We start from the raw sequence: 17,524 nt of genomic DNA on the forward strand, positions 1-17,524 counted from the left end.
AGAAAGCTGAGACTTAAGTGTTTATTTTGCTCAAGGCCAAAAAGTCTGTGTGACAGAGTGGTAGAGCTGGGGTTTAAGTTTTTATTCTTTTCATCCCAGTGGGATGGTTAAGAGCACTGGCTGAAGAGTCTGACTGACCTGGGTTCAAATCACAGCTCCACCACTCCTCAGCCGAGTGACATTTAAAAATTTATTTAAACCTCTAGCTTAATGTCTTCATGGGGTTGTTAGGAAGTTTAAATGAGAGAAGGCCTGTGTGGCACTGAGCACCGTGCCCGGTGCATAATAAGCCCTCAGATATTAGTGACTGTTAGTGTTGTTATGCTGTGCGATCAATACCAAGGGCGCGGGACTTCCCTGGTGGCGCAGTGGTTAAGAATCCGCCTGCCAGTGTAGAGGACACAGGTTCGAGCCCTGGTCCGGGGAGATTCCACATGCCACAGAGCAACTAAGCCTGTGTGCCACAACTACTGAGCCTGAGCTCTAGAGCCCACGAGCCACAACTACTGAGCCCACGCGCCACCGCTACTGAAGCCTGTGTGCCTAGAGCCTGTGCTCCGCAACAAGAGAAGCCACCACAATGAAGAGTAGCCCTCGCTCACCGCAACTAGAGAAAGCCTGTGCACAGCAACGAAGACCCAACACAGCCAAAGATAAATAAATTTATTAAAAAGAAAAAAAAAATACCAAGGGCACGGTTGGGAATAGACTCCTGGAGCAGAGATGGTGGTTATTAGTAGAAGTCAGGGAGGATGACGGTTGAGGCGCGTAAGTGGATGGGTCGACTTCATTCCCTGAGGTGATGATACGTGGACAAGACTGCATCAGGAGCTGGGTTTCTTAATGAATATTGGAGAATGAACAGGAGACCGGTAGATGATAGACGGTGAGAAAGGGTAGAAGGTATCATGGGTGACCCTTTGAGGTCATCCTCAAAGAAGGGGTGGATTTTGCATGACTTAGGAAATGAAGCCATTGGAGAAAATGATAGGGAGGTCTTGCAGGTCACCCTGGCTCTCAGTACCCTGTGGGAGCAGGGAAGCTACAGGGAGAACTCGAACAACTAGATTTCAGATACTTTTATATAAGAATAAAAGTTCAGCAGCAATGCATTCCTTCAGCAGGTGGCCTTAATATAGGCCAGGCACTATTCTCGGCACTTGGGATACAGCAGTAAACAAATTGGGCAAGACTTGCTGCAGTGTTGGAGCTTACATTTATTTTTAGATACTATTTGGTAGAATGCAAAGGCCAAGTAGTCACATGAGGGTCTTGATAGTTTCAAAAAAAGTATTAATCCAAAATGGTTTCTGTTCACTTCAAAGTTTTTTCAAAAGCCGAAGTTCTTGGGGTGGAGGGGAAGGGGCAATTTGTTGTTGTTTTTAATGCCTTCAGATCTGTCTCTAAATCAGACCTTTTTAGGGAAATCTTATAAACTCTGCCTTCAAAATATTTTAGTCATGTTTTTAAGGGTTTTGGATACGTAGACAGCAGTAGAACCTTACTGAGGCTGCAGCCCCTCATTTGATTATGTATCTCCTCTAATTACCTGAAATAATAGTAACTCTGCCTGCTCAGACCCTGGGGTTTTGTGGTTCTAAGTCTGAACAATAGAGCACTGAAGTACCAAGAAAAAAAAGCAACATTTATCAGGTTGTTAGAAATTGGAGTTGATGGAAAACATTTAAATCAAAAAGTCCCTGGAGGATGAAGAGCAGACACACTTGGGGAAGCTAATGTGATGGAGGCAAACAATGTTCTGTGTCTGCTGAGTAAGAATGACTTTCAGAAATTTTTCCAGCTGAAAGCTAGCTTTCCTCATCTCTGTTAAAATGCCCAGAAATTTCCTCATCTACGTTTCATTGCCCAGAAAGCAAGACAGGGAAAAGTTGGTGGACTATTATTAAATATATTTAAACACGTGACAGTGTGTTACTTAGCTTCCAATTACTAACAGACTTCTGCCAGCTCATTCATCTGCTCATTACTTACCTTGACCAAAGGCCCAGGAGAATATATACTGAAATAATGAAGCTTTCATTAGCATTTATTGCTTTTCCTTAAAGCCTTCATTTTAATACTATGAAATCAGATTTTAGAGAATGTCATAATTAAGATTTTCATAAAGAGAAACATCTAGTACTATTTAAATATGTAATGACTCCCAGGGCTATCTGAATTCATTCACATCATAAACCCACTCAAATGGGCTTTAATTTCTACTCCAACTGTGCTCCCTTTACTTAACCTTAATGTACAACACCTTCAAGGCCAGTTTATGAACCACACACACACAGAATTATCAATGCTTTATTATAATCACACCTTATTAACAAGAAATGTTAATCTGGTTATATTCACCAGACTGGGCTCTGAGTAACTGGCAGCTCTTTTCAAAAATCAACTTTTCCTGGTAAGATGAATATTTGCCAACCTTAGGGTGTTTTAAAGAATGTGCCAGAAATTCCAAGAGCTACTCTAAAAGAGGAGTTCCAGAAGTGTTTTAAGCATGGAAGCATTTTTGGAAGAACTGTATAGTCTTCAAAGGTGACAACTTTGAAGGCAGAAGTGCTTAAATGGGTAGGTTTTGATATATTTACTTGTACGATTGGTCAGATTCCTTTGTAGTCACCAGTCACATTGAGTTTGACTGGATTAGCTTATTTGGCAAATCAGGTATGAAATTTGTGTTTTGATAGAAAAATAGTTCCATCATGAGGGAAAATGACTTGGCAAACCTCTGTGGCTTATGTGCCTCTCCTCTCGGGAATCGTCCCAGGGTGCTCTTTCTGAAGTCCTTTGGATTGGTTTTGAGCTCCCATTCAGATAAGTAAGAGGAAAAAAAGAAGTCATGGTTATTGAGTTTAAACTATGTCAGAATTTGCCTAAATAGTAATCACTATAACAACTCCGTAAGGTATGTCTTCTCTCTATATTTTAGTGATGAAGAAACTGGATTTCAGAGAGATTGAGCTGGTTGCCAAGGTGACAGCTAACGTAGGTGGTTGGGAGCTTAGATGTTATTTTCCTTTTATTTTTTTATGTTTCAGCATTTTCACTAATCATAACATTTGAGTGCGCTTTTTTTTTTTTTTGAAAGCTTAGAGTTTAATTCACATCTGACTCCAAAGGCTCTATCAACTCCTCGCGCACACACCCCCAGCCTTCCTAGTCAGCCAGATCCTACTCAGTGCCACAAATTTGTAAATGTTCTCAGAACTCTGGAGGCCTCTGATTTCCCCCCAGAGGGCATTCTTCATCATCACCTTCTAGATATCTTTCTCAGAAAAGTCTATGAGGACTCCCTGCACTGGGCAGAGAGGCTGAGTAAAATATTAATACAAGAGGGAAAGATTAGGACCCCCAGTAAAGTGTTGATTCCTGAGGAATAGGGGGTCCCCATCAGGATGTGCCTTTCTAAACCCCCACCCCCACCCCCCAGACCTGGGTCAGGCAGTATAATGCTGTGGTGGGTAGATAATGCCTGTCACCTCCCCGCCTTCCCCAAATGTCTATACCCTAATCCCTGGAAACGCAGTGTTACCTGGCAGGGGAGAATTAAGGTTGCAGATGATATTAGGCTGCTGACCAACTGAACTTAAGGAGAGGGTCCTTTAAATGTGGACAAGGGAGGCAGAGTGATGCCCCGTGAGAAAGACCGGTCCTTGCTGGCCTTGAAGAGGAAGGGGCCACAAGCCAAGGAATGTGGGCAGCCTCTAGAAGCTGGAAAAGGCAAAAAACCAGATTCTCTCCTAGAGCCTCTAGAAAAGAACACAGCCCTGCAAACACTTTGAGATGCATTTCAAGGCTTCTGACCTGCAGAACTATAAGATAATAAAATCTGTGTTGTCTTTAGCCACTAAGTTTGTGGTAATTTGTTACAGCAGCAATAGGAAACTAATAAAGGCCAACCTTGCTTCCTCTGGGAAAGCTGCCTTGCTTACCCTCAGCACCAGAGCTCGTGGGTGGGAAGTAGCCAACGTTGACCCAAGTGTCAGCAAACACTCAAGCCATGATACAGAGGTCCTGGCACTGGTAAAGAGGTGAGCCAGAAGAGAGTTGTGGAAGGAGGTCCAACTCTTTGGTCCCAAGTCTGATTGGGAACCACGGATTGAGGTCCAGCCTCCAGTCTGCTACTTATTAAGCTGTGTGGCCTTTACAGGCCATTTCACCTTGTTGAAACGTGGAGCCTCACAGTAAAGCATGGATGATTATACCTATCCTGCCAGCAGGCTGTTGTGAAGACAAAAAGTATGGTATAGGAGAGCACGCTTATTACCACTGCACACATTTTCAGTTCTAGGTGTGAATCCCGTAGAGTTAGTACCTCAGTTCTGTAGAAGTGTGATATACTATTATCATTTTTAATAAACACACATGTGACTTTCAACATTTTCTTCTAAATCTGCAATTAACAAGAAAATCTAAACAGAACAACTGATTCACTCAAAGATTGATGTTTCACAGTATTTTATGTAATCAGCATGTTAGAGCTAAAGGGGACCTTAAGGATCACCTCATCCATCTTCCAGACAAAGGAGCAGATTCAAGTTGTAGAAAGGTAAGAAGATCAAACCTTTAGAAATAGAATTCCCTAATGAGTCCATGGCAGCAAAACAAAACAGCAGCTCAGTTTTTATGAATCCCCTCTAAGACATTAAGACATGGACAGCCACTTAAAGTAGAAATTCAGCCCAGACCAAGCCAAGCCCTTCCCTTGTCCAGCCTCCAAGGATGAAAACTTAGGTGCATAAAGGGCCCTAGCTCTTTCAGCCTTGGTTGTCATTACCCTGCTTTGCCCACACCCCCTCCTCCCTGACAAATTTCAACCTAAAGAAGTGATTGATCACTTTACATCATGGCAGGAGTTCAGGAGTCAGGTTTAGGGCATTCTGCATCCCAATTCCAGCCATCCACCTCACCACTGCGTGCATTGCCCTCAAAGGCAGTGCTGGCTGGTGCTATTAGCAAGCCTAGTCACATAAATCAGGGAAGCTCTGCCAATATATGCAAGGCATGTCACCATCACCCACTAGCAATGACAACTCTAATTGTGAGCAGACTGTGCCACAGCCAGAGAGGCTGATGCAATCCCCGGAACCCACCTCTGCACTTTCAGATCCCAGCTCTTAGCTGACAGGATGCCAGCTTAGCCAGTTGGTCCTGATAGCCCTTGTGCTTTGCCAGGTGAGCCAGCAGAAGCCCTCAAGGCCAAAGAGGCAGAATATCTGATGAGGCTGGAGTCAGGTGAGCCATCATAGCCACTAAGAGTGGACGAGCCACTCAGGCTCATTTTTCTCCTCTGTCAAATGATGGAGTTGGACTGGACAAGGGCTGCATTTCCTTCTAGGCTTCTCTGGAATTGAAGATTATCTCGGTTCTTGTGTTGGAAGTTTTGTTTATCTTAAATAAGGAAGCTGAATGCTGGTAGTAAGGATTTTCCATTTGCAAGAGGTAAGTAACTTTATTTTTAATTATAAAGGTAATTTATGCTTGATATAGAAAAGTTATAGCAATGCAGAAGTGTAAAAAGTGTATAACTCCCACAACCAGTGGTAAGTCATCAGTCAGGCTAATTGCTTTCCCCATCCCCTGAACAGGCTACTGGTGCTCCCATTAGCCATCTATTTTGAAGGAGAGGTTAAGATTCTGAAAGTCAATCTTTGCTTATTTTAGTGGTTCTAACAATTGGTGAAACTGAAGAGTGACATTTGTAGAAGTTTTTTTTTTCTTCCAAAAAGTCCAGATTCAAATCTTATAACCCAACTTATAAATCCACATGAAGAAGTTAAATTTCAATACTTAAAAGAAAAATCATACTATTATTAGAGTAATACAAAAATTGCAAGAGACAAAAGAATAAAATACATTAAAATGTTAATAGCAGTCTAAGGTGACAGGACTTCGGGGGATTTTTTTCAGCTTTTCTTCGTAGAGTGGGGCATTGCATTTTTATTAATTGTGTAGTAAAGAAAATAATTTTAAGAAAAGTGTTCCTGATAATGACATACTAGGTGATTGGATTCAAACCAAACAGCCCAATAACTGACACTTATTAAATCTTTATTGACTAAACAGCTTTTTAAAATTTACTGCTGCTTCCTTTTAGGCTATTTTTTTGTTAGGAATTCTACTTAGAGGATTAAAGATAAATGAATAATTATATTAATAATTTGAGAAGACTTGTGAAAATCTTAAAGACATTGAGTTCAATGCCTCAAATACTTATTGAGCAGCTGTTACAGGCAAGTCACTGTGGGAGCAGAAGGATGAGTGAACTCCATCCTTACTCCCAAGGGCTCAGGCAAGGGAGGTAAGACAGGAACCCACAGAGCCACACGCTAGATGGCCTTTCTAAGGGTTTTGAGATACAAAATGCTGAGAGTCCAGAGAAGTAAAGAATCATCTCTGAATGATGAGGAATCCAGGAAAGCTTCATGTAGGCAGTCGAATTTGAGCTAGGTCTTAGAATGGGCAGGATTTTTCATACTTAGAAATTGAAGGGGCTTTTTTAAGTGGAGGAAAGGCAAACAGGCACAGAGGTGCCAAGCACCAGGGCATGTCAGAAGAACGAGGAGTCCAGTTTGGCCAAAGCACACAGCATGTGTAAGGGAAGGGACAGATAAGACTGGTACAGGGGTCGAGGAGACTTGAACGTCAAGCCACAAAGCTAGAGCTTGTAGATGATGGGTGATCTTGGGGGTCCTTTGAGCAGGCAATGTGATACAATCAATGTCAGCTTAGGACAGTTCCTTTGGCCAAGTAGGGGACAGTGTGGGAAGACAAGGATGGGAAGATGAATCCCAGATGAATGATAAATGGGGCCTGAGCTGAGCAGGTGGCATCAGAAGGAAGACAGCTGTGATACTTTGTAGATATAGACTCAATAGATCAGGGGCCTAGGATTCAGTGAGACTGGTGCTCAAATCCCACTCTGCCGCTTCATTACTTAGTTGCCGTGAGCCTGTCTCTTCTCCTCTACAAAATGGGTGTAAGAGTAATTATATCATGGGGTTGCTGCATAGTAGGCAGAGGCAGTTATTCTTGTGAAGCATTTTAGCACAGCTCTGGCATGGTGAGTGCTCAGTACATGTTAATGTCACTGATGGTACTACCTGGAGTTGGAGTTAGGAAGGAAACAGGTGTCAGCTCCGGTGACTGAGTAACAAGGCCGACAGTACAGCAGCTGGGAGCATGGCATCTGCAGGTAGAGACTGTATTTGGAACCCGACTCAACTACTTACCAGCTTTAATCTCATACAAGCCACTTAACCCCTCTGTTTCCTTAGCTGTAAAATGGGCATAGTATTAATACCCGCCCCCCAAGGAGCTGCTGTGGAAATAAAGTGAGATAATACATGTAAATGTACCTGATACATTTTAAGAGCCCAGTAGTTATTAGTTATTGGGTCAGGGGTGGAGATGCAGAGTTGAATAGAATTACCCCTACCATCTCCTGTGGCAAGATATGCAAGTAGAGGTGGAGACATGCTGCAGGGGACTGGCCATGAAGGACAGACCCGGAAGAACACTAAAGGCTGGAGGTAGTCAGGAGTCGCTGGCACAGAGGTGATTATTGTACCTCTACAGGTACATGAACCAAGATTGGGTACATAAATTGGCCTAAGGAAACAATCAGATAAATCCAGAATACAGGACGTCTATAAGACATATATAAGATGGCCGGGACTTTTTAAAAAGTAAATGTCATGGAAAAAAAATAGTAAGGGGGCTGTTCTAGACTAAAAGAGACTAGAGTTATAATCAAAAGTAATGTGTGAATCTTAACTGGGCCCTGTTTTTTAGAAAAGAGAAAAAGACACTCTTGGGACAGTTAGGGAATTTCAATTAAGGAATCTGTCTTAGAGGCTATTGGGATAAACATGCTGAAATACCTTAGGGATGAAATGCCATGCATGTTTGGGGTGGAGGGAAGAAAAATAAATATGGCAAAAATGTTAACAACTGTTTAGGTGGAGGGTATATGTGGGTATTCATTGTACTAGCTTTTCAACTTTTTCTGGATGCTTGAACATTTTCAAATTCTCAGAAAAATGAGGAAAAAAGAGACCTGAAGAAAAACTGTTTGGAAATCAGTCTACATCAGGAAAAGGAATTCTCTGGAGGAAAAGCAAGTTCCATCTACCAAAGGAAAAATTTCAAGAAGGGAGAGATTAAGCAAAATGAAGGCTGAAAATAAATCATCATATTCAGCCATTGTGAGACTGTAGCGGCTTCTTAAGAGTCCAGTGTAGCCTGAAAAGCTGACCACGAGTGAAGGAGTAAGGAGTGGGGAGGAAATATAAGCAGCAAGGACTGCTCGACAGTCCTTGCTTAGGGGGTGCTCAGTTGGGAGCATCCAGGCTGGGGGAGTCTTTCTTTTCAGTCCAAGGAAGACTGGGGCATTGCTAAAGAGGAAGACTCTGAAGAAAGGGAGGGAATGAGACAGAGGAAAAGAGGTAATGTTGTGGAGGAAGGGCCCAGGAAAGGTGGAAGAGGAATGGATGAAAACATGAGAGGAGGAGGTGGCCTCAGATGGGAGGGTGCCTTCCCCTTGGCCCAGGAGTGAGGACTGTGAAGATGTGGGGGCAGAAGCTCCCTTCCTAATAACGAGGGATGGGGTCATGTCTTGCTACTAGGCGGCAGGTGTGAGGCAGTTAAGTGGGGAAACAGCACAGCTGCCACTGGCTCTGAAACGGGAAAAATGAGGGCGGAGGTAAGATAGGGTGATTGGTACTGCCGGGCAAGATGGGGAGGGGAGCAAAAAGAGGGCTTCTCCAGGACTGCCTTCCTAAGGCACTAGAAATGACAGGGTAATGAGCAGTCTTGGAAACTCTCCCGTTCAGAAATTGGCGCTGGGCAAAGACTACTCATCAATGATTTACTCATTAGGAAATGAGGAAAACTTTTTTTGGGTAAAAATGCTTTATCATTTCCATGCACCCTCTACCCTGGGTTGCCCTGGCTGGTGTACAGCCACCCGGTGTGATAGTCTTTGGTGTGTAAGGAAGCTCCTGTCCTTTCAAAGTCACCAGGCACAATATGGCCATGGCTCCAGGTGATCTAGGTTCACAGGGCTGTTGGAGCTCTCATTCCAAAGGCAGAGGAAAACCACCCCCTGCGCGGATGCCACTAAACGCCACCAGCATTGGAGGCCGCTGGAGCTTGCGCTCCCAGGCACCCCGGAGGACCACGGATTGATTTTTGGTTCTGCCTGGCCTCCGAAGTGCTTCTCAAGACCCCACATTTGGCGATTTCGATTCGGCAGAGCGGCAACGGACCTGAGATCTCGCTCCCAGGTGAGGCTGAAGACGCCGGTCCGCGGGCCACACTTTTTGAGTAGGGCTGGCCGGGGGTGGGTGGGTGGGAGCGGCTAAAACCTACAGGAAGACCTTCGTGATGACGTAGCCGTCCCTGGGGTCCCCCTCGGGTTCCTCTTTGAGCGGAGCGTGCAGCAGGGCCGAGCCCAAGGCCAAGGCGCCCTCCCGGCGGCTCACTTCCCGCAGCCGCGCCTGCAGCGCCTCCCTCTCGGCCTGCAGCTCCCGGCGCGCCTGGGCCGCCGCGCGCTCCTCCTCCTGCAGCGCCCGCCGCCTGCGCTCCAGGGCGCGCTCGCCCTGCTCCACGGCCGCCTCGCGCCGCGCCAGCTCGCGCTCCCGCAGGCTGCCGCGCACTGCCAGCGCGCCCATCTGCTCCAGCAGGCGCGCCCAGTCGCCCTCGGCGGCCGCGGCGGGGCCGGGGGCAGCGGGCGGCGAGCGGCGGGCGGTGCTCTCCGCCAGCTCCCGCCGGTGCGCGCTCCTCAAGTGCTTCCACAGCGCAGCGGTGCCCGCGTGCCAGCCCGGGCCGCGGCCCACCTGCTCCCCGCACAGCCGGCAGGTGGCCCAGGGGCCCGACGCATGGCCGGGGCGCGCAGGCGCCAGGTGGAAGTACCCCCAGGCCTCGGAGTACGGCGCCCCCAGGCGGCCTGCAGCCGCGTCCGGCCCGCCCGTCTCTTCCATGGTCACGGCCGGCTCGTCGCTCCTCATTCTCTAGGCAGCGCCTGCACCGAGGGACACAGGGTAAGACGACCACAAAATTACATGTGCACACGGACACACGCTCCAACACACAACTTCTAGGACGAGAGTTAGCCTGTCAAGAAACCATGCCTCCCTCTCACTACTGATAAAAATCCTGCGGTTAGTTTGGGTAGATGCTTGCGTTTCTTTTTCAGTAGGTATTAACCGTTGATTCTTCGTGGGGGGGAAAGGTAGAAAATGCCTAGCCCTTCTTTCCTTAACCAGGAATTTTCTTCGAAATTTATTGGATTCCCTGGCTCACAAGTACTAAGACTAAAATTGGGAAGCCAAGCTTCTCATAAGAATAAGCTAAATAAGTGCTGTATGTATATGTTAGTTTTAACTAGTCTCCTTTACGCTCTTTAAAAAAAAACGAGCAAGGCTCCCTTTTGAATTCTTCTCGCAGTGTTGCACAAGAAAGGAGTGGGGGAAAAAAGTTTCAGGAATGAAAATTTTGTTTCTTGGACTTTAAGGGTGACAGTGCTAGGACTGAGCAGCTTTTCAAAAAGCTTTCAAGGAGACAACTTTTTTCAAGGTAAAAATATCTTTGTTTTTGTGATTTTAAAAACGATGTGCTTATGAGAAACAAGAACTGCTAAGAATCATTAAAATGTTTAAAAAATACGCACATTTAGAAAACAGCAATATACAAAGCAGTTTTCTAAACTTTTACCTTCAAATCAGGCGGTGGGCTGTCTCTATCATTGCCTCAGGGTTTCTAGCCAGCCCAGGTTCTCAGGTGGAAACACTGCAGTGTGGCTTCTGAGTTCTCAAGAACCATCAGCAGTGCTAGGAGTAAATTCAGAGGACAGGCGGTGGAGTAAAAGAAATTCAATTAAACAGCCCTGAAAGTAGATACTAGAAATCCTGGATGGTGCCATGTCCCTCTGGTGTTCATTCTGCCGACCCTCTCATAGGTGCTCCAGTCATAAAAAAAATAAAATTAGTTTTCTATATTGCTTATCCCAACTAAATGGCCCGCAGTCTATATTTGCAAGACAAAAAGCTTGGTGGATTCTCTTAATTAAGGAAGAAAAATAGAAGTAATAGCTGTTTGCTTTGTCCAACAAATACCTGTAGTTAAAGGGATCCAAATACAACACAGTGCCTATCACTGCCAGGTCTTTTCTATTAAGAAAACATTTCCGACTGTTATAACCTATCAAATGAGGGGGGAGATAGAAAAGGTGAATTTTCTTCTTTAAAAAATAACTTCACTGGGCTTCCCTGGTGGCGCAGTGGTTGACAGTCCGCCTGCCAATGCAGGGGACACGGGTTCATGCCCTGGTCCGGGAAGATCCCACATGCCGCGGAGCGGCTGGGCCCGTGAGCCATGGCCGCTGAGCCTGCGCGTCCGGAGCCTGTGCTCTGCAACGGGAGAGGCCACAACAGTGTGAGGCCCGCGTACCGCAAAAAAAACAAAACAAAACAAAACTTCACAAAGGGTCAAATGTGTGATTCTAGACAAATTTGCTTTGAAAGTTTAAAAATAATAATAGAATATATGACAGACTTGGAGCTCTCCTGAGAACTTATTTCATCGGGAAAGTTCAGGCCGAGGTGGGAGAATAATGGACAATGAGATAGCCAGTGCCTGCTCCTACTGTCAGGTTTTGAACCAGCAGCAGTGGAGATGATGAAGTTCCAGAATCTCTTTTATTAAAGGCAACTAGGGATGACTGAAGACAAAGATGAAAACAGGAAAAATATGTTGCTTTAATAATAGTATTTAGTGAACCTTTTAATTCAGTTGCTAATAGTCTTGTTACAGATGCGTTACACTTTTCTAAACCTCATTTGTTTTTTTCCCACCAAGCAAGTCCACTGAGATCAGGCAGGACATTTAACATATCTCTTGAATTAAAAAAAAAAAAAGAATGGATTTACCAGAATCATCCAAAAAAATAATAAGTACCAGACCTCTTCTAACAAAAGAAATAGCTATTTACGTATCTTCTGATATGAGGCATTGGTTTGAATATGGTTACCCATGATAATTAGTATAAAAGGTCATTAGAAATTAAAGGCTAGATTTCCCCCAAGAGATTTACTAAATCAATAAAGTCCCCAAAGCCGGAGTGGTGGGATGAGGAGGGGAGTTACAGACCCCCTTCAAGGATAACTTTTTTGCGGTTAGTAAACATTGTGTTTAGTAAACAGAACCAGATTTTAGTCTTAGAGATGTTTTTTGTTACCCAGCTTTACTTAAAATTTTTTTCTACATTTCTTTTTTCTTTTTTTTAGAATTCCATTCCTTCTAAATTAGAATCTTACCTTTCCAGAGTGTGCCCTTTCTTTAAATTACTAGACATACACAAAAGTGGAGAGAATAGTAGTATTATGAGTGCCTATATTTACTTTATAAATTGAAAGAGATTTAATTTCTTCAAAATCTGGGATGCCCAGAGGAGTGCCACATACAGGAGTGGCATCTGTTCTAAGACTTAAGGTGGAAAACAGGGATGAGAAGCACTGATCACTGATTTTGATGTCTTAATCCTTTAGACTTAGTGGAGCCCTCATCTGAGCCAGGGACAAGCAGCACCACAAGTGTTGGCCAGCAGAGTGCTGCCCCTCTGAGGGCGGCAGAGGGACCTCCTATGCCCTGGCAAGCCTTCACTCTCGGAGGTCTTAACCGGTGGAAGACAGCATGGTTCAGAACTGCCTCACCTTCTCAGCCCTCCGACCACAGCTACATTCTGGCTCAGAAGAGTCTTCTGTTCAGACTCAGTCTCTAAAGAGTGACCAGCAGTAACTGTGGCCACAAGTCGTTCCTAGCAGAGCCTTCCTAGGTCTGCTAAGCAATCCCTGAGCTCATTTCAACCATCCCTACAGTGCAGAGGGAGAGAAGCTTGGCTTGGAAGTCAGCTTGGCTTGGGAGAGAAGTCTTAGAATCTTCAGCCACGACCCTAATATACAAAGAGCTCTTACAAACTGAGAAGAAAAAGACAAACAAGCCAATTGAAAAATGGGCAAGAAATATAAGTAGGCAAATGACCCAAGAGCAAAATCAGATGGCCAGGAAATTTGTGAAAAGATGCACACCACTTATATTCAGGGAAGTGCTATTAAAGTAACAATAAGGTCTCATGTTAGATCCATCACACTAACAAAAATGAAGAGGTTTGTCAGCCAAAGTTGGAAGGGGGGGCAGAGAAAAGGGTATGCTCATGCATTCCTAGTGGAGATGTGAAGGCTTTTAGGAAAAGCAATCTGCAATTTCTATTAATTAAAAATAGATATAATTGGGGATCCAACTCCTGGGAATCTGTTCTGTAGAAGTAAAAGTACCAATATGTAAAGTAACATGTATTAGGATGTTTATCATAGTATTATTTAGAATGGCAAAAAACTGGAATCAAGAGAATGGCTACCAGCAGGAAAATGGCTGGGTAAATAATGTGTAGTCACCTCAGGGAATATTATGCTGCCATTAAAAAGGATGGATTGGAGCTCTGTCAGGGGGATGTCTGGAGGAACTGTTTAGGGAGAAAAGCAAGATGCATAAAGGTGTGTATAATATGATCTCACTCTTATTAAATAATTAGATCTGTATAGGATATACAGATTAATGATTTTTTATAAATATGAAGAAAAATGAGATACACTATGGGTTGAGGGGGTTGCAGCTGATGTGAAAGGAGAAGGGGCAGAGGTAAAGACAAAAGGAAAAGAAAAAGTGCTGAGAAAGCATGTACGTGATCATGTGTATACATTTAGGTAGAGTATATATATGGCAGGGTCTATACATAAATAAAAAGTAATTTTATAAAACAATCCTCAAGCATGTGAGCTCAGGCAGGCCTAGGCAGCCTTAACTCTGGAGACTGGAGGGAACAGTCCCATGGGGCATAGTGCACTGCCATCTGGCCCTGGAGGGATCCCAGTGTGTGAGCTTGCTCAGTGTGGGTGGTTCCTGCCTGAGCAGGTCCCTGCCTGAGCAGAAGGAGATTCTATATCGACGTAAGATGGAGGGTGCCATGGGAGGGCAGCACACCTCACTCATCTCCCCGGCATAGGGCCTGCATAGGGCAGGCACTCAGGGGACACTGCATTAAATGAAATGAGCCCAACTTTACCTTTCTTAGCCCCAGCTCACCGGAGTCTCTATCTCCCCATCTGTCAGGAGAAATGATAAGATTAGCTGCCCCTAATAGGTGGCTGAAATCAGATAACGCACGAGATGTCACTGTTGGACTCGCCAGTGCTATATCAATTCAAAGCATGAACAAAAGGAAGCTCCCAGTAGTTACTATTCAAACATGCCTACACGAAGTTCTTAGTGGCTAAAAGGGAGTGCTGTTTTTCTCTTTAACATATTCTGTTATTCAATAGAGGAAGTAGTTTAAGTTGGAAGAATTCTCTTGGGGATTTTTAAATACAAAAAGCAAATTAAAAAGAATCATAGCTCCACTTCCCCACCCCCAACCAAATTTATTTTCACTTCCTCAGTTGATCTTCCTGCACAATAGGTGGCTCATCACTCAGGTAGAAGATGATAGGGAGGCCTAGTTAGCTGGGGCTAACTAGAGTTGTGGGGTCCTGTGATATGCATTTCTTCCTTACCAAGTACTGCCCCAAAACCGAACACCTATTGACTTGTATGGTTAGCTAACAAGAAGAAAACGAAAAGTAAAAGCTCTCTTAATTTTCCTTAAACAATTGAAAAACTACCAGAAAGTTGCCAATGAATGATTATGTCGTTTACGTCCCTTCACTTCATCCACTCTTTCATTCAAACTCTCCTTGTGTACCTGATCAGGGCCAGGCACGTGCTTGCTGCCCAGGATGCCAAGAGGAGCACCACATAGTCCCTGCCCTCTGGAAGCCTACCATCTGGTGGGGAGAGATGCTTCAAGATGCTGACACCCATGGTAAAGATCAGAGCAGTGTTCACTCATGAAGAGTGGGGAAGCGTGGGCTTGGGGACCCTAACACAAAGGTTCATGCAGATACACGTGCTTAAGCATTCTTTCCCTTCCCCACCTTGCTCAGGGTACAACATTCACTAAAACGCGTCACCATTAGTGCTGACTCTAATAAATAAAGTACCAGTTCTTTAGTTGTATAATTAGGCTTCCAAGCTTATATTTTAAATAAAATTTTTTGAGGCTAAATAAATGCACTGCTAGCATGAAATTAATTTAACAGTGGAAATTTTTGAGTCCAATTTCAGGGGGAAAAAAGCTGAAAAAAAAAGTAGATTTTAGTTATTTCTTGGAAAGGGAGAGAGTAGTAGTAATGGTATGATGCCTCTGAATTCTATGATGAGTTTCATTCCAGTATCCATTATCTGGAAGGGATGATACGAAGTCTAAGCTGCTGGAAGATAAGACATTCATATTAATTACCTCTGCACTTGATGTTCTCTGAAGAAGTTTTATTCTTCTAATAACTTATCAGATTAAAACCCATATTCCTCAATGTGATCTCCCTGAATACCAATATAGAGAATAAAGGAAGAGATCAGAACCTGGATGAATACTTTGTGTAAATATGGGTGTATACATACAATGTATGATTATAACATTGAGAATCATCCTATAAACCACCCACAAAAGTTAGTTTTATTATTTTACACTTGTGCTTGTACACATACAAAATATCAGGCAGGCTAAATGTCAAAGAACCAGGCAGTGTTCTCAGAAAATCACAGAAAGCTCTATTTGTCCTTCCATGGTCAAGTCTAATCGCTTTAGTTGGATTAATCTAGCAGAGTTACAAACAAATATGTGTAGATTGAGCCTGGCTGGATCTTAGGTGAGAAATTCACCCTAATGTCAAATCCACACAGACTTATGTGAAAACACTAAAAACATTTTTATCCACCAGTAACTTTAATCAAAGCAGAATATAATAATTAAAACAAATAATTAGCCTTGACAACTGAGGTATCAAGGAAACTACAGTTCATCTGTTACCTGTCCATCTCTGTTGAAATATTAATTTACTGCCATATATTAATCTATTTATAAACAAATCTAGACAGTTAGAAAAATTAGTCTATAGTCACCAGGCTGAAGGCTTAGTTGAAGTAAAAATGCTTCCAAACTGTAAAGGATGGATATCTCAGGGAATAAAGGGTTAAGTGTGAAAAAACTTGGAAAAATGTTACACATGGGCTGTAAAAAATGTACTGGACCCACAGCTAATGAACTGGTAAATCAGAGATGTTCTCTAAATGTCATAAGCCAAAATTTTAGATACTTCTTCCATTAGCTAAAAGGCTGAGAAACGCTCTCTATTAATGTATTTTTTTTAATGAAAATTGTGAAGCTTCCTCCCTAAGTGGACCTTTATTTCAGGCCTACATTATTTTATTTAATACATGTGTTCCTAAAAAGAAGGGTGTTGATCCATTTTCATCGTGTAAGATGCATTATTTAATGTGAATTAGTGGGATTTAAAGCTGCCCTACTTTGAAGAGCTCTGTAACAAAGATTTTTTAATTAAGAATTACGCGGTATTGGCTCTTGGTCTTTGCATACATTGTTGTATACTTTTCATTGTCAGCTGCCTCAAGCTATTTTTGGCTTAAAAATGTGTATAAATAATTACATTAATGAAAAGTACAGAAAATGATTACCCTAATTATGTCAATTTATTAAGCTATTTCGACAACAGTTTCTCGTAAACACCGCATCTTTGTAGTCTTAGCTAATTAGAAGTTTGGATGGTAGCAGGTACTTTTTTTTTTTTTTCCTTTCAAGGAGGGAAAACTAACTTTGCTTGGTAAACTTCGGGCATTAAGTTAGTGTAAGTGATTATAGCAAACTGCTCCTGTATGTTCCTGAAGGATCAGAAAATTCCTTTGTTTGAGCACGGTGGGGATCGGGGTCTTTGTTTGAGCATCTGGCTTGCATTCGGTTTCTCCCCAAAGTGGGAAACATTCAGAAAGTCTCAATTAGAGAAAGGGCCGCCAACCACTTGCCCTGTTAAAGGACTGACTGCAATAAGGCAACTTTAATAAAGGGAGAGCACATGACTTTCGATATTCCTGAATAACTTTTTTGAAGGGAGACTGTAGAGCAGGAGCAAAAATGAGGTGCATAAAGAAACTGAACCGGGCGTTACGCAGAATCCCGGGTCCAAACGCATCTTTTACAATAACGGTAATCCCACCACCGCGGAGGGCACGCCCGGCACCCCTTGCACTAGCAAGCCTGCGCGTCTGCGTCTGCGGGGCGCTGGCGCTCTGCGATTCCCCGCCAGGCCCCAGGCTGGTCCCAGCTCACTCCGCCGCCCCCAGGCAGCTTCCCGCGATCCCTCACCTGTCCCCCGGGACTCCCCAGTCTCCCGTGGGCACGCGCCGCCGTGAGTCTCGCAGCCCACACTCACCCCATCACCCCCGAAGCGGGAGGTGGGCTGGGTGTCTGGGATCGCCGATCCCCTCCAGGATCCTCGCAGACATTTTGTCCTGTGCGGAGATCTCAGCGCCGCGTCCCCCTTAAAGACACAGCGCTCCATTC

At 43.9% G+C, this 17,524-nt stretch overlaps 2 protein-coding genes and 1 non-coding gene across 5 annotated transcripts in view; 1 reads left to right on the top strand and 2 right to left on the bottom strand.

Moving 5' to 3' along the window:
• Positions 1–3,496: 3,496 nt before the first annotated feature.
• ZBED3 (zinc finger BED-type containing 3) lies at positions 3,497–17,495 on the bottom strand. 3 transcript variants are annotated; one of them, XM_030846284.2, is made up of 3 exons: positions 17,394–17,495; positions 10,729–10,844; positions 3,497–10,036 (listed from the first exon to the last, which is right to left on the bottom strand). In XM_030846284.2, exon 3 carries the CDS (start codon positions 10,020–10,022, stop codon positions 9,381–9,383), a length of 642 nt encoding a protein of 213 aa, XP_030702144.1. In that variant the 5' UTR covers positions 10,023–10,036; positions 10,729–10,844; positions 17,394–17,495; the 3' UTR covers positions 3,497–9,380. The 3 variants fall into 3 exon arrangements, with proteins under 3 accessions (XP_030702144.1, XP_030702134.1, XP_060151904.1); XM_030846274.2 differs by having other exon boundaries at positions 17,327–17,479; XM_060295921.1 differs by lacking the exon at positions 17,394–17,495 and adding an exon at positions 14,135–14,318.
• Positions 9,957–17,524, top strand: part of PDE8B (phosphodiesterase 8B) — a 378,976-nt gene continuing 371,408 nt past the window's right edge. The window contains exon 1 of the mRNA XM_030846195.3: positions 9,957–10,055. The gene's annotated coding sequence lies outside the window, so the exon portion shown is untranslated. The remainder of the gene's footprint in view (positions 10,056–17,524) is intronic.
• LOC115848634 (small nucleolar RNA SNORA47) lies at positions 12,603–12,740 on the bottom strand. The gene has a single exon (XR_004037777.1). It is a non-coding gene; the product is annotated as a small nucleolar RNA SNORA47 (small nucleolar RNA).

The sequence above is a fragment of the Globicephala melas genome, chromosome 3, assembly GCF_963455315.2.
Source record: "Globicephala melas chromosome 3, mGloMel1.2, whole genome shotgun sequence".
Lineage (NCBI taxonomy): Eukaryota > Metazoa > Chordata > Mammalia > Artiodactyla > Delphinidae > Globicephala > Globicephala melas.

What these genes read in the sequence shown, in the direction of transcription:
- ZBED3 (XM_030846284.2), bottom strand. Translation starts at nt 10,022, where the DNA reads ATGAGGAGCGACGAGCCGGCCGTGACCATGGAAGAGACGGGCGGGCCG.